The sequence below is a fragment of the Engraulis encrasicolus genome, chromosome 15, assembly GCF_034702125.1.
Source record: "Engraulis encrasicolus isolate BLACKSEA-1 chromosome 15, IST_EnEncr_1.0, whole genome shotgun sequence".
Lineage (NCBI taxonomy): Eukaryota > Metazoa > Chordata > Actinopteri > Clupeiformes > Engraulidae > Engraulis > Engraulis encrasicolus.
The window spans coordinates 40,841,858-40,866,857 of NC_085871.1; the positions used below are offsets into that span (position 1 = coordinate 40,841,858).

The 25,000-nt window shown below is 45.5% G+C and overlaps 1 protein-coding gene across 6 annotated transcripts in view; it reads left to right on the forward strand.

The window, feature by feature from the left end:
• ahcyl2b (adenosylhomocysteinase like 2b) overlaps positions 1-25,000 on the forward strand; it is a 47,311-nt gene that overhangs the window by 3,958 nt on the left and 18,353 nt on the right. For 2 of the 6 annotated variants that reach the window (XM_063217504.1, XM_063217505.1), the window contains exons 2-4: positions 20,108-20,176; positions 21,887-21,998; positions 22,467-22,610. In XM_063217504.1, the coding sequence (XP_063073574.1) occupies positions 20,108-20,176; positions 21,887-21,998; positions 22,467-22,610 (325 nt within the window). The remainder of the gene's footprint in view (positions 1-20,107; positions 20,177-21,886; positions 21,999-22,466; positions 22,611-25,000) is intronic. The other 4 variants (XM_063217506.1, XM_063217507.1, XM_063217508.1 and 1 more) reach the window with 2 other exon arrangements.

The following is a 25,000-nucleotide window of genomic DNA, read 5'->3' on the forward strand; positions in this document are numbered from 1 at the left end:
TTGACCCATTAGTGAATGTACGGTATGTTTGGCTAGTAAGATTAAAGTGATACTGTCCCATTTTTGGAAATAGGCTAATATTACACCTGCCCTTGAGTTAAATAATTGGGTTATACCTTACTCTTGTACTTTCAACCGTTTTCTGAGTATGGCAGTGCAAATTTTACCTACATGCTAGCAGTTAACATTGAGTCCTATGAGACCAGCTGGCGGCTAACTGGTCTCATAGGACTTAATGTTAACTGCTAGCTTGGAGGTAAAATTTGCACTGCCCTACTCAGAGAACGGCAGGAAGTACAGGAGAAAGGTAAAACTCAATTATTTAACTAAAGGGGAGGTGTAATATGAGCTTATTTTGAAAAATGGGACAGTATCACTTTAACATCTACTAGCCATTGGATGGTGATGAAAACATCAATGTAGAGCCCTGGTAAAGACCTAAACTTCCAGCTCGGGGACTAATTTGTGTGTTCTGTGTTGCTCTATTCCGGGAAACACAGCAAATGACAGTGCTGCAGACAGAGTGCTGATGCCCATGCATGCATTCTTCTACCACATGCACTGTGACTTGAATTTGGAGCCTGGAAAGCGGTGGACACCCGGCCTTTCACTCGTGACCGCCATAAACCTGACATGTGTGTTCACTGACTCTTCACATGTCAGATTTTTTCCCCCTGATTAATCCGGAATTTCAGATTTTACAACCTGGAAAAAAATGTGTGTGAAAACATCAATGTAGAGCCCTGGTAAAGACCTAAGCTTCCAGCTCGGGGACTAATTTATGTGTTCTGTGTTGCTCTATTCCGGGCAACACAGCAAATGACAGTGCTGCAGACAGAAGAATGCATGCATGGGCATCAGCACTCTATCACATGCACTGTGACTTGAATTTGGAGCCTGGAAAGCGGTGGACACCCGGCCTTTCACTCATGACCGCCATAAACCTGACATGTATGTTCACTGACTCTTCACATGTCAGATTTTTCCCCCCCTGATTAATCCGGAATTCCAGATTTTACAACCTGGAAAAAAATGTGTGTTCCATGCATGCAGTGTCACCATTTAGGATTCCTGGCACACAATATGCTCCTTATGTTTTCCTCTTTTTTTGCATTCCTCATAGAAATGGAACGTTAACTAACAGAATTTCACACCCCCTTCCATCAATATAAACAAAAGGGAGTCTCAGAGTCCGAGACTATTGGGAAAGTTTCAATTGACTTGGACCGATGTATTGCATAATGCAAGTCACACAGAATTTTTTCTTCAGTGCTTGGAAAGTTGCATTTTTTTTTCCTGCACTGTTATTTACATATTTAGAGATGAGTTCAAAATGAAGACACAACAGAAAGCTATGAGAGACCTACATTATATTATAGAGCATTACACTGAGCTGCATTACAATCAATTACAATCAATTGGCTGAATTGACCAGCCTGTTCTAGAACCATGGAAGTCAGAGTTGGGCCATGTTTCATGTTCCTTTTTTGCTCAACTATGGAGGCTCACAAAAAATCCCATGAAGAGAGTTCTCTAATAGTTCCAGGAAGTGAGCATGGAACACAGAAAGTGCACTAAAGATAAATGCAATTGATCTTTTTACATTAACTTTTCATCTTTGCTTTTCAATTCATATCATATTTGCTTTAGTTATGTAGTGGTGCTGTGTTAGTCTCTAGTGAAAATAAAGCTGCTGTTTACAATCAGAATCTACGTGAATCATGCCACTAACCGACTTCCTGTACCCCGGGTGTCACAACTCTGAATTGCGTGGCTCTGGCCTAGCCCTGACCATTGACCTGTATGGACGGCGAGACTTGGCCACTCTCAATCAATTATATGGTCTGAAACTACAGCTATTTGGTCCAATGTACAGCCCACAGCTTTCTGAACTGTGTGGCCCCAGACTGAACTTCTTATGTCCCAGTCTGGCTTGCCCAGACTAAGCTGGTGGCAAATTACGCTGTGTGTAGGCACTACAATTTAAGCAATTTATGTGTCATCATGCCAGTACTACTTTTGCAATTCTTTTTACAGTTTATCCCCAAAGCTGAACAAGCAGTTCCCTTCTTACAGTAATAAAGTAACAGCAGTTCAGAATAACTGAAGACACACACGCGTAAAGCTGCACTGTATGGCAGGGGCAGTCAATCAGCGGCCCACTGGCCTAAACTGGCTCGCCAACAATTATCTCTGGCCTGCAAGACGATGTTTTATTTCTCTGTAAGCGTGAATTTGTTACGTGGGTGCGTGTGTTATGTGCGTCTGCTATGTGCGTCTGCTACGTGCGTGTGTGTGTTAGGTGCGTGTGTTAGGTGCGTGCTAGGGATGGCACAAACCGCACCGAAAACCGAAACCGTACAATTCACACACATACCGAACCGAACCGTGCTATCCGTCGCAAACCGCAATTCATGTACTGCCCAGAAAAACATGTAAAACAGACGTTCTAGGAGTATCTTATCCAGTCTCTCTGATTAAAACATTTGCGTATAAGACCAATCAGAGGATGACACAATTAAAATCACACCATTTTCACATTATGAGCCTATACAATAAGCCTATTATAAGCCTATACATCACTTTATAACTGCAGTTATATAAATATTGTTTAATATTCCCAGTGCATCATTTATCATGAACTAAAAAAAAGAACCGTAGAGAACCGAAAACCGTGACCTTGACACCGTGATATGAACCGAACCGTGAATTTTGTGAACCGCACCACCCCTAATGCGTGCGTGTGTATCTGCTCAGGACTACTCCTTTGTTTGTTTGTGTGCGGCGGGCATTCACTCATAGCTTCGTGCACCATCCTACCTACTTCCGCCAAGAGACTTGGCTCCGCACTACGTTTGGTACCTGTTTTCTGTGCAGCGATGTTGAGCTGCTACATTGTAATTTTATCCTACAGTAGGATGTTCTGTCAGACATATCTGTTAACGGTCCTGCATTGCCAAAGGTAGACGTCAGACATGTTAGTTCAACAACTTATCCTGATTTTTCCGAAAATGTCCTTCCCACTTCCTGCAATCGCGTCAAATCAAACCACCTCCAGCCCATGAATACGAAATGAAATGGCAGTACTATGGGATGGTCAGGACCAGCCTAACTCACTCAGTACTATCTCCAGAATGGAGTGGTAGGTAGGCGCTCATTTGTGGTGAAACCAAACTCCTGCCATATTGTACTTGGTGCTCCTGGATTGTCAGCGAAGGGGAGTGACGGATGGAGCAGCAGTAGCAATTCTCCTCTCATCTCCTGCTCCTCTCAGCTGTGGTTGCAATTCAGCGTCATGTGGTGAGTTGCAACAAGTCACAGCACTCTGCAAACTTCAGAATCACACCGTTTTACCGTGGTACCAAATTGTTAAGGTAGAGAGAGGGAGAGTGTGGTAGACAGAGGGTTGGAGAGAGACTGGTATAGATGAGAAGAGAGGGTTAGAGAGAGACTGGTATAGATGAGAAGAGAGGGTTAGAGAGAGGGGGGGGGGGGGGTGGAGAGAGGGTTAGAGAGGGGGGGGGGTGGAGAGAGGGTTAGAGAGAGAGACTGGTATAGATGAGAAGAGAGGGCTGGGGAGAGACTGGTATAGATGAGAAGAGAGGGTTAGAGAGGGGGGGATGGAGAGAGGGTTAGAGAGAGAGAGAGAGAGAGAGAGAGAGAGAGGGAGGGAGGGAGTTGGAGAGAGAGTGGTGTAGAGAGCAAGAGAGAGGGAGTTGGAGAGAGAGGAGAAAGGGGGTTGGAGAGAGGGAGGGAGGGCAAAGCTCGATGAGCAGACTGGTGTCTAATGGAACATCTGTCCTCAAACTGTGCAGGGGCTCATGCTGATTTTTAACCAAAAGTGTGTGTGCGTATGCGTGTGTGTGCCTGTGCACGTGCATGCATTGGAATCCTGGATTATGGCTTGGCTGTCTTGTTCTTTGCAAACACCTGTATTGCTATAACTTCCCATTGCTTTTAGTGGCTATATGCAGTCATAATCACACCACACACACACACACTGTCTGTTTTTGTGTGTGTGCTTTTTTTAAACTTCTCTCTCTCTCTCTCTCTCTCTCTCTCTCTCTCTCTCTCTCTCTCTCTCTCTCTCTCTCTGTCTCTGTCTCTGTCTCTGTCTCTGTCTCTCCCTCTCTCCCTTTTCTCACTCACACACCAACATACTTACACATTCTGTCGCTCTCCCTCACACAGAAGTGGGGACCTCGAGTCAAATCACATGACGGGTCAGTAAGAGAGGCCCATGAGGCCATCAGACCAGAGTCAGGGGCCATAGAGGGCTCAGCTGTGGGATGAACGCTAGCCCAGGCGTTCCCAAACTTTACCATGACAAGACCCCCCCCCCCCCCCCCCCCCCCACCCCCCCCCCCCCCCCCCCCACCCCCCCCCCCCCCCCCCCCCCCCCCCCATATGCTGGTATATTTCAGCCAAGGCCCCCCCTTGCATGGGTCGTGCAAGAATATTTTTTTGTGCATACCTTTTCACAACCATTAGTCCAGGCCTGTTATTCAGTGTAATGTTCAGAAATGCAATATAATGCCGTCCTTAACTAATGGGACTATAATTGTAACATTCTATATTACATACATTAGTTATTTAATTCATTGAAAGATTTAATTTGTTATGCTTTTCCTGACAACCTGCCGCTGCTCCCCTAGCACAGTGATTCTCAAAGTGTGGTCCGGGGACCACTGGTGGCCCGCAACAGAGCTCAGGTGGTCCGTGAGGGGATTTCTACTTTTTCCAAGACTAGCTAGTAGTAGGCTATAGTTTTTTAACATTATTACATAGATAAATTAACTGAAGTCTTATTTTCACCACAATAAGACAGGCCTGTCAATGTGAATAAAAAGTAAGTGATTTGCATCGAAATTGGCAGTGTCAAATTAGCACCCCTCAACTGTCAGTTCAGTTGACAGGTGGTCCCTAAACATTTTTGGGGGGACAAAGTGGTCCTCGGGCCGAAAAAGTTTGAGAAACACTGCCCTAGCACCTCCTCGCGGCCCCCCTAGCACCTCCTCGCGGCCCCCCTGTGTCCCCGGCCCCCACTTTGAAGACCCCTGCGCTAGCTAGCCAGCACGCTTTCCACCACCACTACACCACCCACATATTGATTTGAAGTGATTAATTAAGTTACAATGGCTCTTGCACATCACGTTAATCTTTTTTTTGTGTGTGTACTCTATGTCCTTTACCTGAAGAAGGTCGGATGACCGAAACGTTGTATTAAAGTCTGTTGGAGGAATGGACAGTGTGCGGGATTTCTTTACCCTTGAATGACAACCCAAACTGCAGCTGCCCAACTACAGAGGTGAACAAAAGCATCTTTGTTGAACTGTACTGTATGTCTAAAAGTTTGGTTGGGTAGGTGGCTCAGGCATAGTTAAGGGAGGCTTTAAAAAAATAAAATTGGGCAGTACAATGCAGTTGACATAATACATATGGACAACACTATACAGTCAACTGTAGCAGGGAGCAGGCTTCACTCATGGCGCATTCAGGCCGACTGAGAACCGTGCCGGTGCCCCTTCCTGAATCCAATCGCCAACCGGCCAGCGCGCACATGCCGCAGATTTTAGCGTTAGCAAACCGGAAAGTACTTTGTGTTACCTGGATGACCTCGCTGAGGAAAACGGTCACATGCGGAAAACGTTCAGAGCCCAGTATCAACACGGGTGGCTCACAGGTGAGCATGTTGGTGGCCGAACGTAACTTAACTGGGGTGCATTTCTCAAAATCATAGTTGCTAACTATGTTAGCTTCGTTGTTGTTTGCAATGCAGTTTCCCATTGGCAACTACCAGTTGCTAAGTGGCTAACAGCTACGCTTTTGAGAAAAAACACCCCTGGTGTGGGCACAGGCACTGTTCTGGACTCCGTTTCTCGATTCTTGTCGTTGCTAACCGTCTTAAGTCGGTCTTGAGTTGGTCGTAAGTTGCTCTTGAGTTGGTCTTTAGACGCAAGACCAACTTAAGACCAACTCAAGACCTTGGTTACAACGTTGGTCTTAAGAACGAACAAAATGGCTAAAGTCGTTAGCAAAGGCACTGTCGAGAAACGACCCCCTGGTTAGCCAGAAAACAATCAGAATTCATTCATTACTTTGAGGGTGCTGGCCCAAATAAACACTGCAAATTAGAGGTGCACCAAAATGAAAATTTGTGGCCGAAACCGAATAATAAGTAATCACTTGGCCGAATACCGAAACCGAAACTGAATATTACAATTCAGTTAAAAGTTATCAAAAGTTAGGTTTTTCACTGTTTAAATGTTGCTTAAATCTATGGCTTACAATAAATGTTTAGACATGTTTTTGAAAGAAAACAAATGTGTATTAGAAGTCTTTAAATGTTAGAGTAGAACTGAAATTAGTCGAATTAATGCCCATTTTCAATTAATTTTCTATTCGGCCTCCGATTCGGCCACTCAATTGGCTTTTTTTGCGTTTCCGGACGAATATTTTCTGCGGCCGAATTTTTCGGTGCACCTCTACTGCAAATAAAGTAGAAAAGGGTGCACCTTGCATCTTGTGTTTTATGTGTGCACAGATGGATTAGACATTACAGTTGCGATGTCCTTGGCACTGCATGTAGTGTTCATATCTGTGGCCAACCAAATGGGCGCCAGGAGAGACTGCTTACTCTTCACTTTCCCACACCTGATTTGGACTCGAGTCAAATTACAGCAACAATGCAGATGACCTGGAAAAACACTGCACACACACACACACACACACACACACACACACACACACACACATATACACACACACACATACATATACACACACACACACATATACACACACACACACACATACACACATACACACACACACACATACACACACACACACACACACACCACGAAGGCGGTTCTGGGTCTTGATCATGTTTTATGTGTGACACTGATAGCAAGAGATAAAGTCATGGAAACTCTTGGCCTTCGGAATGTCATCAAAGTGCCCTGGGCCAATCAGGCGCCGGCACCAAACCTGTGCCGGGATTGGCCTATCAGATTGCAAGGCGGGGCCACCATGCTTTCTAGTAAGAGTGCTGTCTTGGCCAAGACTGGCAGGAGTATTTCTTATTTGACCTTTATTTAACCAGGAAGGTCCCATTGAGGTGTAATATAAAACCTCTTCTTCAAGTGAGTCCTCGCCAAGACGGCATAAAGACAAACAAGCAGAGGAGGCAGGGACATGCAGAAGACTTGCAGAGAAACCAAGACAAGTACATGCAACAAGTATGCATTTATGCTATATCAGACATGGGTGCAAGCAGATAGACACACTACATGGGCCCAACTCCGGGGTGAAGCAATAGGAAGGGCGACCCAGGCACTTGCCCCTGGGCCCAGGGCCCTTCAGTGTTGGTTGTGGGGGGGGGGGGGAGTTGAGCTGTGTAGGGGGCCCTATAAGTGTCTTGCCATTGAACATTGACATACTAGACATGATGCATGTACACTCAGACATTTTCAGGGAAGACCCAAGGCAAGAAGGTAGAGAATGCGCGCACATCAGTGGTACAGGTGCTGGACAAAATAAAGTAACTGAAATAAATAATAGAAGTCCGCAACACTGTTAATGCTCCCAGTGATTTATTTGCCCAAGGCACACACTTACTAGACGCATGCCCAGTCCCCTCTGACAGACAGTACAAAACACAATAATGATGACAGCCAGACACTGTATACTCCAGGAGGGTCCTAGTATTAGTATTATTACTACCAGTGGTGGTAATAGTATATAAATACACTTACCTGACATTTAAAATCCAAAGCGACTGAGTTAATTTCAGGGTACTGGTTACAGTCCCTCGGTCAATGTGTGGTTAAGTGCCTTTTCCCAAGGGCTTTTCAGCCATCGATGGAGGTGTAGGGAGTGATTAGGGTGGGATTCGAACCTGCAGCCCTCTTTATCTTCTGACCACCTCCCTAACCCCTAGGCCAGGGGTTCCCAAACTTTTTCCTCTGCGCACCCCCTTGTACATTTCAATATGGTTCGCGCACCCCTTGAGCGAATATTTTGGTGTGCTGATGGCTGCGCAAGTATGGATTCACTGCTCATTCACTGCATATTAAGCACAGTCGTTTTTGGGGAATCCTCTTTTCCAATAGCCTTGGAATTAAACTACACTTCAGATGGACCACATTCAGCTCGCGCACCCCCTTAAGACAGGCCGCGCACCCCCAGGGGTGCACACACCCCAGTTTGGGAAACCCTGCCCTAGGCCACGGCTGCCCTCATCCTCTCCTTTAGCTTTTGACCCGTGCTTCGCTGATGCCCCGCCCTCTGTGGAGAAAGTTTTGCCGCTGTTAGCCTTTGCTGAGTTTTTGGGGCCTGTGATCTTTTCAGAAGTGTGTGTTCGATATGCAGCGGAGTGATTGAGGTTGTTGTAAAGCTTAGGCCTTGTGTTTTTAATCTTCCACGGATATTATGAGCACCATAAAGGGACTGATTTATGATCCTGCATTCCATTGGCATGGCTATAACAGTGGATCAGGTGCTCTATTATATCACTTGATATTAGTGCTTTGGATGACTGAATCCATCGTACACTTTGTTGTAAAAGCATGAACATTATTTGACATATCCTTCTTGATATGATGATTAAGCTTAATATTAGAAATGGAGGCATTGCAAAGAACAAAAACTAATCAAATACAGCTGCTGAATCAAATATGTGACTTTTTGGTATACTTTGGTATACCGCTAGACTGTATGGTTCTGAACCTTTTTTTCTCAAAGCACCCCCTTACCTGTGCCCAAGACAAGCCGCGCACCCCCAACCCAAACCTCTACACGAGTATAAGCACTAAAAAATGATTTAAGTGAAATATTTTAAATTCTTGCTTGAGACATTATTCAATACTTTAATGACATTACATGCGGACCAAAACATGTTTTAATTTGGTCTTGATTTGGTCTAATTATAATGTTTGCAAGCACAATTTTGGTCACAGCCTCAACACAAACAAAATTCGGTGCACCCCCTAAAATCTCTGGCGCACCCCCAGGGGGTGCCCGCACCCCAGGTTAAGAACCACTGCGCTAGACTGTATGAAATTATAGTGTTACACTCTACGGAGGTGGATGTCTATGGCTATGCTGTGTGTTGGGTGTGTGAGATTTGTAATTGTGTGTGTGTGTCTGTGTGAGAGGGGTTTGTGTACTTTTCTGGTTTTATTTAGCTTGATTATTTATTGCTTGGTGAACAAGGACTTGTCCATGTTGTCATACTCTGTTCTGTACATGATATGGATAAGATAGCATCAAATATAGAACACTGTTAGTGAAATCAAACTTTTTTTTCTTTGTTGCGTTTTAGGACATTAACACACTCCCAAGGCGTGCGTGTGCATGTGCGTGTGCATGTGTGCGTGCATGCGTGCATGATTAATAGTAGAACTGTTAGAAATTAAAAAAGAAACCCAGAATTTTTAAGCTGGCCGCCAAATCAAATATGTCTTGTTTGGTATACTCTGACCTCAAGTCTGTATCAAAGTATAGTTTTACACTCCAAGGGTGTGTGTGTGTGTGTGTGTGTGTGTGTGTGTGTGTGTGTGTGTGTGTGTGTGTGTGTGTGTGTGTGTGTGTGTGTGTGTGTGTGTGTGTGTGTGTGTGTGTGTGTCTGTGTGTGTGTGTGTGTGTGTGTGTGTGTGTGTGTGTGTGTGTGTGTGTGTGTGTGTGTGTGTGTGTTAGGGGTGGCACGGTTCACAAAATTCATGGTGTGCGTGTATGCGTGCAGTGCAAGCGAGGTGTGACGCATGCAGTGGTTTTTTTTGTTCCTGGAGTGTGTGAATTGAACACGAGGAGTTTTTTCTTTTCTTTTTTGGCATTCCATTCCTGTGCTTATTAGTAACTATATAACCCAGGAGTTGCTTAATCATTCTCCTCAGTGGCCACACACACACACACACACACACACACACACACACACACACACACACACACACTCACACTCACACTCACTCACTCAATTACTTACACTTGAACACACACAGACTAATCTCTCTCTCACACACACACACACACACACACACACACACACACACACACACACACACACACACACACACACACACACACACACACAGACTCCGAGCTGTTGGAATAGTCACTTAGCTCCACTTGCCGGTGAGCAGGTCCAACTGAGTTTTGCAGATTCCACAAAACCCAGCACCAGGGTTGTGAAGTGGAAGCCCATTGGGAAACTTCAACTCCCATTGTCATTGTGACACAGCACTCCACAGCACACAAGTGAACACTGCGCACTGCACACAACGGAATTGCATTTATGCCTCATGCCGTGCAAGGGGGCAGCCCTCAAAGGCGCCCCAAGAGAGCAGTGCGACGGGACAGTACCATGCTCAGGGTACCTCAGTCATGGAGGAGGATGGGGGAGAGCACTGGTTAATTACAATACTCATCCCACCAACCTGGCGGGTTGGGAGTCGAACCGGCAACCTTTGGGCTACAAGTCTGACGCTCTGACCGCTTACCCATGACTGCCCTGTAAGGCTGATGATTCCACCCCTCAAAAATGCTCAAAACTCGGGCCTGTAGGCCCGAATTCCCTTCCAATTTCAACTAAATTCAATTGATTGCTATAGCATGAATCTATATTAAAACGTGTTCAATAAGGTTTTTATAATACCTGTTGTGGTCATCCAAAGTAGCCCAATTAAGGGGGATTCATACTTGGCGTGACTGGTGTAAGTCTCCTTCATACTTCACTCGCGACCTCACTCGCGACCTCACTCGCGCCATCACGTGACCCAAAATGACGTCACACGCCGTGGCGCGAGCTGCCGTGTCGCGACGTCGTGCACCCCACATTTTTTGTAACATGTCGTGCGCCACCAGCGACCATGCAGGTAGGCAGACAAAGCAGGAGTTGCGAAGAGAGGCTACAACTACTGTAGGCTACTACAGAATGGATCCTGCACCATTATGAGGATAATAAAATGTCATAGAGAGTTATTTTATCTTCTCTCTTAAATGTTGTTCAGTGAAACAATTGTTTACTTTGTTCAGAAGCACGTTGTGTTCGGCGATATATTTAAAAATTCTTCCGCCAGAACAATGCTCTCACATGGTCTTGGAATGATCTGGCAATGTAGGCTACAACAAAAAAATATATGTTTCAATGTGGTAAGTCACAAGTCAGACGTTCAGTAGCCCTACAGCAGCCGTGTTTAGCTTTCTATTTTATACATCCGTAGAACTCACGCTGCCGTTTCTCTCATGAACAGCAGAGGGCACTTCCGACAATGCGAGCGAAAGCCTTCTGAAGTATGAATAGTCTGTCGCAAGTGATGACGTCATTAATGGTTCTCGCGCCACATGCGACAAAATGCGCACGTGAAGTATGCAGAGCCCTTAAGGCAGGAAAGAGCCTTATCTGGCAGCCCTGCCCAGCACCAGTTCCTCTAACTGGTGCCCCCTAGTGGCTCGGCTCTGTTGCGGCGTAAATGCAAAATGACAAAACAATGAAGTATGACATTGGCGCAAGCCATTTATGTTTTGATAAATTACATACAATTTTACCCATGACATGTATAGTGGTACATTGTCATTTATATTTTTTTTCTATATGCAGCCCGATGTCTCCTCTGCTGTGTCAATGAAGGCCTGTCGCCTAATTCATTATCATAGAACTGTAAATCAAAGCCTGGGGAGTGTCAGTGAACTCATTCCAACTGTTCCTTCTGTGAAGGTTTTTTGTATTGCTCCCAAACCCAAAAGGATGTAAAAATGTATTTTTTTATTTTTATTTTTTTATTTTTTTTACATTTTCGGAAACTATGGCGGCCAAATTCAAACTATGGCGGTGCGCCATAGTTTCCTCAATGTATGGGAAACACTGGTGCTGCTATACAGTATAAAGGTAGTGCTGTGCAGATGCTAAATAGCAGGTCCAAGACGACTATGAGAATGAAACTGAATGTCTGCTCACCACCTTGACTTACAAAAATTCTGCGGGAAGCACTGCTGAGATGCATATAGTGACAGCATCCACTTCATTACTTGTCCTGTGAATTTCTAAAGGAAAACGTAGACATGTTAATGAACAAAATGTTTTTAAGCATTTGCAATATGGGGGGTGGGTGATGACGAAAATATTCTTGTTTCCAAAAGGGGGGCCTTCAATATGTGTGTGCGTGTGTGCGTGCGTCTCCATGCATTTGTGCATTTAGGTATATTGTTGGTTTCATAATTATTGGTGTGTGTGTGTGTGTGTGTTTAGATGGGGGGACAGACAGAACAGCAATTACGCAGTCTGTCATTATGCTAGTATAAAAGCACAGACTGCCATCACACACACACACACACACACGCACACACACTGCTGCATGAACTGAGACACCTGTGCATAGGCTATGCCAGCTTAGTCCCTGACGCTGTGTGTTTGTCAGATCCATGTGTAGTGTAACATGTGAATTTACACACAACAGCTCTTGTAGCAGATATACATTTATATATTCATGCATGTACGCACACACACAAACACACTGGCACAATATATGCAGTCGGGATCTGCTGAGAGGATTGTGTGTGTGTGTGTGTGTGTGTGTGTGTGTGTGTGTGTGTGTGTGTGTGTTAATCTCCTTTGAGCTCATGCAGCAGATTACTCTTCACTCACTTGTGCCCTCTTTCCCAGTGGCCATCTCTCTCTCTCTCTCTCTCTCTCTCTCTCTCTCTCTCTCTCTCTCTCTCTCTCTCTCTCTCTCTTTCCCAGTGGCCATCTCTCTCTCTTCCTCTCTCTTCCTCTCTCTCTTTCCCAGTGGCCATCTCTCTCTCTCTCTCTCTCTCTCTCTCTCTCTCTCTCTCTCTCTCTCTTCCTCTCTCTCTTTCCCAGTGGCCATCTCTCTCTCTCTCTCTCTCTCTCTCTCCCCTGCTCTCTCTCTTTCTCTCTTCCTAACACTCTCTCTCCCTCTAACTCTCTCTCTCACTCACTCTCTGCCCCACACCCTGTGTTCTCTCTCTCGCTCTTACGTTCTCTTGTGCACTCACTCTTCACTCTCACTCTCTCGCATTTGCTCTCCGTCTCTCTCCCTCTCTCACACTCTCTTTCTCTCTCGCTCTCTCTCTCCCTCTCACGCGCTCTCTCAAGCAGGCGTGCTCTCTTGCTCGCTCTCGCTCTCGCACTCTCTCCTACTCTCTCCCATTCACTCACTCCCCCCCCACCCCCTGCTCACGCTCTCTCGCTCTTGTGCACTCACTCAGTCATTCACTCTCACGCTCGCTCTCTCTCTTGCTCTTCCCCCTGTTAATGTCTCTCTCTCTCTCTCTCTCTCTCTCTCTCTCTCTCTCTCTCTCTCTCTCTCTCTCTCTCTCTCTCTGTAATGCAGTCTCTCTGCCCTCTGTGCATTTCTAGAAAATGGCTTCTCAAGGTCACAGTCCTAACACAACAGGATAGATCACACTTGAATGCTGCACACACACACACACACACACACACACACACACACACACACACACACACACACACACACACACACACACACACACACACACACACACACACACACACCATCTGAAGGGGTGTTTATGAGAGTGTGTGTTTGTGTGTGCTCAGTTTGTACAGTGTGTTGTGCGTTTATTTGCCATCGTGTATCGTACATGATGTGTTATCTTGTATATGTGTGTTTCTCTGATAATGAACCGAATGCATTGTGTTTATCTACCGATTAAGGTTATTTGCTGGTGATGGTCTGCATCTAAGGGTGTGTGTGTGTGTGCGCGTGTGTGTGTGTGACTTCAGCAGTATACCATGTTTAGGTTTGCGAGTGTATGAAGTCAGGAGTTCTGTCTGCCTGCCTGTCTGCCTGTCTGCCTGTCTGTCTGTCTGTCTACCTGCCTGCTTGTGTGCCTTCCTGCCTGTCTGTCTGCCTCAAGTCAGTCATGCACCTCTGTCCATTAGTGTGCAGAGTAGACACTGTGTGTGTGTGTGGCGCTGTGAGTGTGTGTGTGTGTGTGTGTGTGTGTGTGTGTGTGTGCGTGTGTGTGTGTGCGTGCGTGCGTGTTTTTGTGTAACATCATGTAAGGAGTCCACTGCCAGTCAGCACAAATTCGTTAATCACCTGCTCAAAACAAGGCCTGCTTTGTGTTGGTGCACACACACACACACACACACACACACACACACACACACACACACACACACACACACACACACACACACACACACACACACACACACACACACACACACACACACACACGCACTAACTACCCAATCTTTGAATCATTCTTGGCCTGGCTATCTCTGTTTTTTTGTTGTTTTTTTTCTCAGTGAACTACAGGAACCCATTTACAGTATACAGTGATGTCAAACTCATCTCGGATCAGGAGCCTCATACTGTACAGTGCTCAGGGTTATTCAAATGGCGGCCCTGGGCCAGAAGCAGCCCTTTGACGGCAAGGTTCTGGCCCTCTGACCCCCCCACCTCAATGAATTGTCCCGTATTTTTTTCATTGACAGTCGGCAACCATAATACATATGTATAGTTCGGCCCCTTTACTGGGAGGAGTTTGAAAAACTGGCCCTCGTTGACATTTAATTGAATACCCTTACTGTACAGCCTATTTTGGCAGTGGTGGCTCAGGTGTGTAGAGCATTACACAGGCGTGGATTTTCACTCCCGTTCCATCCTGATCCCAGAACAAATCCCAACCCTTTCCCATCCCAGGCTGCAGTAAAAGAAACGCATCCCATCCCGTCCTATCCTGTAAGAATGCCTCCCAATCCCGTTCACTCCCACTCAAAATCATTCATTTTCGTTCATGTTCATTCCCGCTCCTGCCCGCTCCCGTTCATCTTAAAAGTTTTGACATCAGGACCCACAGGAATTCCCGAACAATGTCATGCTGTAGGTGGTAGTGTTACACCGATACCATTTTTTGGCCCCGATACTCGATACCTGGCTGTGCAGTATCGGCCGATACCAATACCATACCGATACCGATACCACCCTATTTGAAATGTATATGAAGGGCTGTAGTGCATACTACTTGGATGTAAAATCATTGCATGGCTTTGTCAGGCTGCTGCCTACCTTAGTGAAACAGGAAAAAGACTAATACAAAGTGAATCCAGCAAAACGTTTTATACTTTTTAAATACCTCTATGAGATAATTAATGTCAAGGCTGTTTAAGTGTCATACAAGCACCTGTAAATGGTATCGGTGCCCTATTTCTTGGTACTCGCCGATACCGATACTACCGATCCACCGATACTGGTATATCGGTATCGGTGCAACACCAGTAGGTGGTAGAGGAGTCTGTTTGTCAACCAGAAGGTTGCAGGTTCAAGCCCCACTCAAGCATGAACCCCAGCGATTTGTTTTGTTGAGGGAGATACTTACTGTAACTCCAGGTGGAAACCACGGCCATCAACGTGTGAATGTGTGACTGAATGGATGAATATGAAGTATGTCAGGCACTTTAAGTGCTTGAAGGTGAGGGAAAAGCACTATGTAAATGCAGTCCATTGACCATTATCTCAGATGGGCGGGACCAGCAGCGTAATTGGGAAATATGCGCACATTTCCACTTCATATTGGAATCTCAGTGCTAGTGGGTCAAAGACGTCCAACATGAAATTCCCTTTCAGTGCTAACGGATACTTTTGCTGACTGTAACTGTGAAAAACGTGATTTTCATTTTTTTGAAAAGTGAATGTATGAAAGCCAAGGCAAAAAAAATATTTAAAAAACACTTTTTTTGCATTTACAGAGAGCAAAAGTATCCGTTACACTGAAGGACAATTTCATGTTGGACATCTTTGACCCTAGTCAATGATCTGGAGGTGGTGGTGGCGGAGGGTATATTGGGAGTATTGACTAAATGGCGATGGCGACCAAAAAAGACATTGACATGAAATCTCAGACAACTGCAGCCATTCGTGTATTGGGCCACATATTCAGTTCTTATCTGTAAGAGTACTTGTACGTTATAAGCTTATCATATTGCTAATGTTGTAATTACATCTGTAAGAGCACTTTTACTGTATACAACTCTGATGTAGAATACATTGAAATCGACTGATCAACTTTTCACTCCATGAATCCGGATAGTTGGTTTGTATTGTGAACCGCAAAATATTAAGTTTTTTTTCCAACAAACTGAAGACAATTCCACCACAGTCCCAGCTGTCTAGTTCGCAATCAATTAACAGTAAAAGACCCCTGTGATCATTTGAATTTGAAACAGGAGGTGTCATTTCTCCCTATGCGGCATGAGTACGTGCTGATGGGATAGTGTGTGCGTGTGTACGTGTGTACTATACGTGTGTGTGTGTGTGTTTGTGTGTGTGTGTGTACGCGCTGATTGTGTGTGTGTGCGTTTGTGCTGATTGTGTGTGTGTGTGTGTGTGTGTGTACACGCTGAGTGTGTGTGTGTGTGTGTGTACACGCTGAGTGTGCGTGTGTGTGTGTGCGTGAACAGAGGCTTTGGTGTTGTGACAATGCTGCATTGTTCCCTTGAGCTGACTGGCGCTGACCGGATCGCCGTGGTGACGGGGTATAAATGGGCCGGGAGCTGCTGCCTCTCTCTTTTACACACACACACACACACACACACACACACACACACACACACACACACACACACACACACACACACACACACACACACTCCCCTACACGCGCACACATTCACAGACCTTCACACCCCTAAACACACACACACACATACACACACGCACACACTCCTACACACACACACACACCTTTGCACACTACCTCGCACATGCACACTCCCTCAAATGCGCACCCACACACACTCTGTCGCTTGCACATGCACGTCTGAAATCTGTTGGTGATGTTGAAGAAACCGAGGACTGGAGAGAAGGATGGCGCACCTGTTAAAAAGGTAAAGGAGAGAGAGTCAGGGTCCTCTAGAAACTCAGCACTGCTCTCTCAGTTGGTCAGCTAGCCGCTCTGCACTGTTTTCTGAGTTGGGGTCACCTATATGATCAGCACTGATCTCTCTCAGCACTCTCTCTCTCTCTCTAGCTATCTCTATCTCTCCATCTCTCTCTCTCTCTCTCTCTCTCTTTCTCTTTCTCTCTGTCTTTCTCTTCTTTCTCTATTTCTCCAAGGGTGTTTTCATGCATTTTCTTTCTCTCTCTCTCTCTCTCTCTCTCTCTCTCTCTCTCTCTCTCTCTCTCTCTCTCGCTCTCTCTCTCTCTCTCTCTCTCTCTCTCTCTCTCTCTCTCTCTCTCTCTCTCTCGCGGGCATAGTCCGGAGCCGGGTGGCTTTCTTGGGGCGACCCGCCCGGAAACGGGTGGCTTATTTGGGGTGACCCGTGAAGAAATGTTCTCAGTCGCCTGTAGTGTTAAGTCCATAATCACGACTTATGGTGTGGTTAACTGTTGCGTGTAGTTGTTGAAGTGTTGTTGTCAGGGCTTTAAATGAACACCTGCCAACCACCCAAATGCTGGTGAAAATTCAGTTCAGCTGGTAGAAAAGAACTTGCTAGCCACTTTGAGCCTTTAGCGAGTGTGTGTTTGGCTAGTAAAACATACTACTAGCCGTTTTGGCTGGTGTTGAAAAAATGTTAATTTAAAGCCCTTGTTGCTGTGTTGGTGCAAGCTTAGAGTTCATTCTTGGAGCTGGCCCATGCTAGCGGTTAAGTCCACAATGACCCCTTACTTGTGTGGATAAGATAAGAATGAGATAAGATGTCTAGTTTTTTGCAGTGTGTGAACGGTGTCGTGTTGGTGCAAATTTGCAGCTCTGATGGTTTCTTGGAGCCTGTATTGTCTGTATTGACTACTTATTTGTGGGGATAACAGTTGTTTAAAAAGATAAGATTTTGGGCCTTTTTACGCCTTTTATTTAGGACAGGACAGTGAGGGAGTGCCTCAAGAAATGAGTGGGAGAGGGAGAGAGAGGAAGGATCGGCAAAGGACCTTGGGTCAGAATCGAACTAGGGATGTTAACCGGTAACCGGTTAACCGATAGTCGACCAGATCAACGATAACCGGTTAAAATTTTCTGCCACCGGTTAACCGGTTGTAATAATAATAATAATAATAATAATAATAATAATTTCCTCCCAAAAAGCCCCAAAAAACTATAATTTTGAGGTTTTAGTACGATAATTCTGCATTTTCCATCTGGCAACAGTGGCTGGACATGGCAGGTCCTGTCTGTGCAGCCAAAAAAAAGGCTTATGTGGAAAAAAAACAAAACAAAAAACAGTGCTGTACATAACAGGCACGCGAACGTTGTATAATTTAAGATTACCGGTTAACCGGTTAACCACCGGTTAATGAGTCTCAGTAACCGGTTAAGATATTTTTAAATTTTCGCCATCCCTAATTCGAACCCGGGTCATCAGCGTAATCGTACAACGTCTTATCTCATTGAGCCACTGTGCCTTCCGTTACATCTAGTTTTTTTGCAGTGTGTCAGAACACTCGTGATGGTGCAAGCCTCCAGCTCTGGTCGCTTCTTAGAGCTGCCACAAGTTACCAGTAAAATCTGCATTAACTATGTATTAGTGTTAGATAACTGTAACGTCTAGTTGCTGCAGTTCAGACCGTTTCTTGGAGCTGTCCTTGTTGCTGTCCTGGTGAGGTTGATAAGGAATTGGTATTAGGAATTGTTTTGTTGACTCATGCATGGATTTAAATTTGGGTATGGACGGTTGTGGCAAGTCACGACCAATATTCAAGGGATTAAATAGACCCTACCAACTTTTGCCATATTGTTTTAAAATAAATAAACGAAACAAATAAACGAAAATCTACATTTATTAGTTTACTCTTTCAATATACTACGCAGTGGTAACATCAATTTTAAAACATTTGAAATTAGCTGAGAGATTCCTCGGTTTATTCGGAACTATGACGACCCATGCTGCTATTGGCTACAACAGGTGGCCAGGTAGCCTCAGGCGGAAGCAGTGGTTCATGCTGGTGCTGAAAAGTGAACGCATCTGTCTCATAGTGGAATTAAACTCAAACGGCATACGTGTTTCCTTCTGAATTTGACATTTATTATGTGCCTCAGAGACAATGTTGCGACCGAAAAAGAAAAGGACAACTGACCTAAGAAATCATTTCACTATCTGGACAGAAAGTGGCCCCATATAAATTAGATATTTGTCGCATTTGTTGCGTTCAGTGTTAAGCTAAGTGTTAGGCCTAATTCAGACTAGAGCAGGGCGGAACGGCAGCGAGACGACTCTTTGCCACGAGCTTGCTACTTTGCCATTCATTTGAATGGGACACCGCCGGTCGCTGCTGTCCAAAATCCGCTTGAGTTCTATTTTCCAAATGCAGCCCGGAGCGGAGCCGGCTCCCAAGCTGCTACTGCCCGACTACCGCCGGTTAGTGTGCAAGGACTGAACCGTTTCCATGTGTTTTCGCCACCGCCAGTAAAAATCGGCGCTTCACTGCTCTGGTGTGAATAGGGCCTCATCTCCTCCTTCCCTCCCATGTCTTTTTTTGAGTGCAAGTTTTAACTATCTGTAGTAGTAACTTAGTCAGCAATAAAGCCCTGGCAGATACATGCAATGAAAACAGTTATGGAAAGATGCTGGTGATTTCTAATTAGTTAGTTAGTTTAGTTAGTTAGTTAGTTGCTGTAGCCTGGTGGCTAAAGCTTGCTATTGTTGCTGCTTGTCACTAATTAATGAAAACTCTGAATGATACCGAAGACATGCAATTGAAGGAGAGGATTGTGCACATCCCAGGGAAAGGTGCAGGACCAAGGTCAACTGTAGTTTTCAGAGTGAAGTGTCCGCACACTTAGAATCCTTTTTGTCCTCTTCAGATTCCTGGAGAATCTGAAGAAGACTGTTGAGGTAGAAACGTTATCCTGCCATGAAAAAATTAAACACAACAAAAAGGATTCGAAGTGTGCGGACTCCTCACTCTGAAAACTACAGAAGACATGCAAGCCTAGTGCAGGTTAAGTGTCTTTGCTTTTTTATCACCATATAGTTTTCTTTTTGTCCTGAAGTCAGTCATAATCAATTTTCTTCTGAGCTAAAAAGGCTACATCATGGCAACATTTTGCTATATTCTAGTCCTCGTGTTTGTTTTAAAGTGGGTTCATGAATCTGTTCATGAGCATTTTGTTTGATTACTAGGATAAAGAGAAGTGTAGTGACAAGCAGCAGGAGGGTCCGACAGAGGAAGCAGGACCTTCAGGTGGTCAGGTGAGTTGTAGGCATAAGGTTAGTTAAGAACAGGCATCAGTAAGTTAGCAATGACACTGACTGTGATGTATTTTGAATATGGCAGCCAAAAGTTATTGGTCTGAACTTAATAGAGCTCTGAGACACAGGTCCCAATATATTTCTATTTAAAATGGCTATGACAATGTTTGTTAAATTTGTGTCTTGTGATGCCTGTCCCCTCACTGGTCAAAAATGGTTGGTGCTCCTGGGCACTGTGCCGCGGTTGGCCCTTAATTGGGGGTGGAGGGTAGTAAATTGCAAGCCGGATTTTGTGACCATGATCGTTTCTTAGAACTGGAAGAGTTGAAGTCAGCCCCCACACTGCAATTCCAATTGAAGGTTGATTTAGTAAATGTAATGTTTCAAGTAGGGCTGCAACGATTAGTTGACTAATCATGACTAATCGACGACAAATTTTTCGACAAGGATTTTCATTGTAGACTAATCGTTTCATTTAATTCAATGCTTCTTTACTTACTTTACTAACTTTACTAATGCTTTATAACTTTATTGAAACCTAAAATTGCGGTCGACTTAAAATGTGCTTTAATACCAGAAAAGAAAATAAAGGTCCGCAACACTGTTAAATGCTCCCAAAAGATTTATATGCCAATAAATCTTTTGGGAGCATTTAACAGTGTTGCGGACCTTTATTTTCTTTTCAGTTATCTTACGTTTGGTCCAGCACCTGTGCCATTGATGTGCGCGCATTCTTTGACTTTCTGTGTTTAATACCACGTCGATGGTCGCCCCATGATCGATTTCTCCTATTCTCACTGGTGAGATCGTCTGTTGTTAACCATGCAAGCTTCACTCACTGGATTTGATCCCCATTTGTTGCACTGGTGATATCGTAGTATACAATATGCTTTATCTTGGTCGCCTTATTGAAAATGTTTGTTAAAGGGTGGCACGCTAAGCCCCCTGCATTTGGGCTTGCATGCCCACGGGGACCCCGGTTCGAGTCCGGCCGTGGTCATTTCCCGACCCCACCAGTCTCTCTGTCCCACTCGCTTCCTGTCACCATCTCAGACTGTCCTATTAAATAAAGGCATAAAAGCCCCTAAAATATTTTTTTTTTAAAAAGAAGAATTTGTTTGTTTGAATGTTGCCCTATAAGTTTCCCACATGCAGTTTCGCAGCCATCCTTGTATGTTTGTGGATGTCTGATGAGCTCTTCAAGCCCTGTGGACTCAAGAGGGTGTGTGTGCGTGAATGAATGAATGTGTGTGTCCCTGTGTGTCCGTGTGTGCGTGTCCGTGTGTGTGTACGTGTGCGTGTGCGTGTGTGTCCGTGTGTGTGTGTGTGTGTCCGTGTGTGTCCGTGTGTGTCCGTGTGCGTGTCCGTGTGCGTGTCCGTGTGTGTCCGTGCGTGTGCGTGTGCGTGCGTGTGCGTGTATTTGTTTGTGTTTGTGTTTGTGTTTGTGTATGCAATGTAAATGAAATGCAGCTGAGCACACTTTTGCGTATTGCTAAGACTCCTCAGTAATGATTATTTCCCTTTCTCCCCCTCTCTCTATCTCTCTCTATCCTTGTGTGTGTGCCCGTGTGTGTGCCCGTGTGTGTGTGCCCGTGTGTGTGCCCGTGTGTGTGCCCGTGTGTGTGCCCGTGTGTGTGTGTGTGTGTGTGTGTGTGTGTGTGTGTGTGTGTGTGTGTGTGTGTGTGTGTGTGCGTGTGTGTGTTGGTACAGCAGATCCAGTTTGCTGACCAGAAGCAGGAGTTCAGCAAACGGCCCTCCAAGATCGGCCGCCGCTCTCTGTCTCGCTCCATCTCCCAATCCTCTACAGACAGCTACAGCTCTGGTAAACACACACACACACACACGCGCGCGCACACACACACACCCTTGTACACGCACACACAACCATGTACACGCACACACACACATGCACGCGTGCGCACACACACACACATGCACGCGTGCGCACACACACACACATGCACGCGTGCGCACACACATGCACTCGTGCACGCACGCACACACATGCACCCCTAAAAAAGGTACGTGAGCGTATCCTATGTGTACATACACACACACACACACACACACACACACACACACACACAGACTCTACTTAAATACCAACTGCATGTGTGTGAGCGTGTTTAACGTGTGCGCCTGTGTGTGCGCGTGTGTGCGTGCGCGCGCGTGTGTGTGTGCGCGTGTGCCTTTGCGTGTGTGTGTGTGTGCGTGCGTGTGTGCGTGTGTGCCTTTGCGTGTGTGTGTGTGCGTGTTTAACGTGTGTGTGTGTGTGCGCGTGCGCGTTCAGCTGCGTCGTACACAGACAGTTCGGATGACGAGACGTCCCCGCGCGACAAGCAGCAGAAGAACTCCAAGGGCAGTGCAGACTTCTGCATCAAGAACATCAAGCAGGCCGAGTTCGGACGCCGCGAGATCGAGATCGCAGAACAAGGTACACACACACACACACACACACACACACACACACACACACACACACACACACAGTAACGTCAAGCAGGCCGAGTTCGGACGCCGCGAGATCGAGATCGCAGAACAAGGTACACACACACACACACACACACACACACACACACACACACACAGTAACGTCAAGCAGGCCGAGTTCGGACGCCGCAAGATGGAGATCGCAGAACAAAGTACATACACGCAAGCACGCACAATAACATCAAGCAGGCAGAGTATGTGCATGGGGAGATTTGATTGAGATCTGCTATATTCGGGGGGTCTGAGTGTGTGTGCTCGTGCACAAGTGAGTGTTGGTCTTTCTGTTTACATGACTGTGGGTTGCACACAGGTCAGTAGAAGATTAAGTGTGTAAATGTTCTGGATAAGAGTGTGTGTGTGTGTGTGTGTGTGTGTGTGTGTGTGTGTGTGTGTGTGTGTGTGTGTGTGTGTGTGTGTGTGTGTGTGTGTGTGTGTGTGTGTGTGTGTGTGTGTGTGTGTGTGTGTGTGTGTGTGTGTGTGTGTGTGTGTGTGTGTGTGTGTGTGTGAGAGAGATCAGAGTAAGAGCATTTCAAAGTATTGTGGGCTTTTGTTTCACTTCCGGCAGGAGATCCATGAAAACTTGGATTGGTGTGTGTGTGTGTACGTGTGGACACGCAGGAGAGCATGTGCCGTTTACCATTAATGAAAGTGTGTGCATGTGGGTGTGCGGGCAGGCAGGCACTAAGCTATCCCTTAAGAAAGTATGGAAATACCCTCTGCTGAAATGCATATTTCACCTTCAGTTTCGTCACCAAAGCCCTATTCGGACGGGACTAGTTTTATGGCGGAACATGGGGCAAAGCGAACCGGCCGTCGTGTTCACGGCACAGATATTGGCGTTCGTGAACCAAAAAGTTGGCTCGCAATGCGAACCGCAAAATACTTGCTTTTTCTCTGCGCACCTTGACGACAATGTGGCCCAGTCACGTGCGGAAAATGTTCAGAGACTGGTTTGAACAGGGACGGGCATTGGAAGTTAGCCAAGGCTAAAAATGCTATGATGCTATTCTGCTGGGGTTGTATAACCTACATGATGTGTCCCCATCAAATAAACCTAACTAAACTGAACTGAATGCGGGTGGTTCGCAGATAAGCACTTAAGTGCCGAACGTAACTAGTGCGGGTACCGGGTACTGGCTCCGTTCTGGTCGGCCTGAAAACACTAAAAGTGAAGTGTTGTAGTCTTGCTACTGTGAGTAACGAGTAATGAGAGTAAATGAGGTTTCAAATGTAGAACCAGTAGCAATATCATCTCCTCGTCCAGGGAACCCATCTTTTTTGTTTGATATACCTTACAGTCTGTTTTGAGTAGAGATGCACCGGATCCTGATTTTTAGGATCCTGCCGGATACCGGATCCACTGCTTAAGATCCTGCCGGATCCGGAACCGGATACCGGATCCTACGAAAGGGTCGAAACACATAGCCTAATCGCACACGTGGGCCCTTTTTATTAAGTTGGCGCAAACTATTTTCAAGACTCATTGGTTTACTGCCACACTGCCATCAACGGCCGCTTCCAAAGGGCTTTCACTCCATGCAGCGATTGGGGGTTGTGAAAGACTGACTGAAAAGCCCAGGCTACGTAAAAAGTAGAGATGCCCCAGATCCTGATTTTTAGGTAACTGCCGGATACCAGATCCACGGCTTAAGGTCCTGCCGGATCCGGATAGTCTGTAAAACCCTATTATCCTGCATCTCTAGTAACGAGTAATGAGAGTAAATGAGGTTTCAAATGTAGGAGCAGTAGCAGTATCATCTCCTCCTCGTCCAGGGAACCCATCTTTTTTGGTTGATATACCTTACAGTAGGGCTGCACGATTACGGAAAAAATCATAATCACGATTATTTTGGTCAAAATCATAATCACGATTATTGATTTTTGCAGATTTTTTTTTGAAAATTATAAAAAGATGAAATATAACCAAGAATAAATTACATACGGGATGAGCAAAATAAAATGAATTGTAATAATTATGTAAAGGCAATAGCAGGAAACTTAAGTGGACAGATTTCAGACCAGAAACACCAGCCTGTCAGTATGTTCTGGCTTCAAGGACGCTCTCAAAAGTAGGTCACTATTGCCACGATTAAATCACGATTAAAATCATGACTTCGATTTCACTATTTTATCACGATTTTGATTATTTTTCTATTAATTGTGCAGCCCTACCTTACAGTCTGTTTTGAGTTTCGAGATCGCTCCCTGCCCCCTGGATGATACCGCCAGTATCTTGTGCTTCCAAAGCGAGTATGTGCAGTCGGTGGCACAGGGTTGTGTGCCTGATTTTAAGGTTCATGTCTAGTGTATCGAGGACCTTAAGATGCAGAGAAT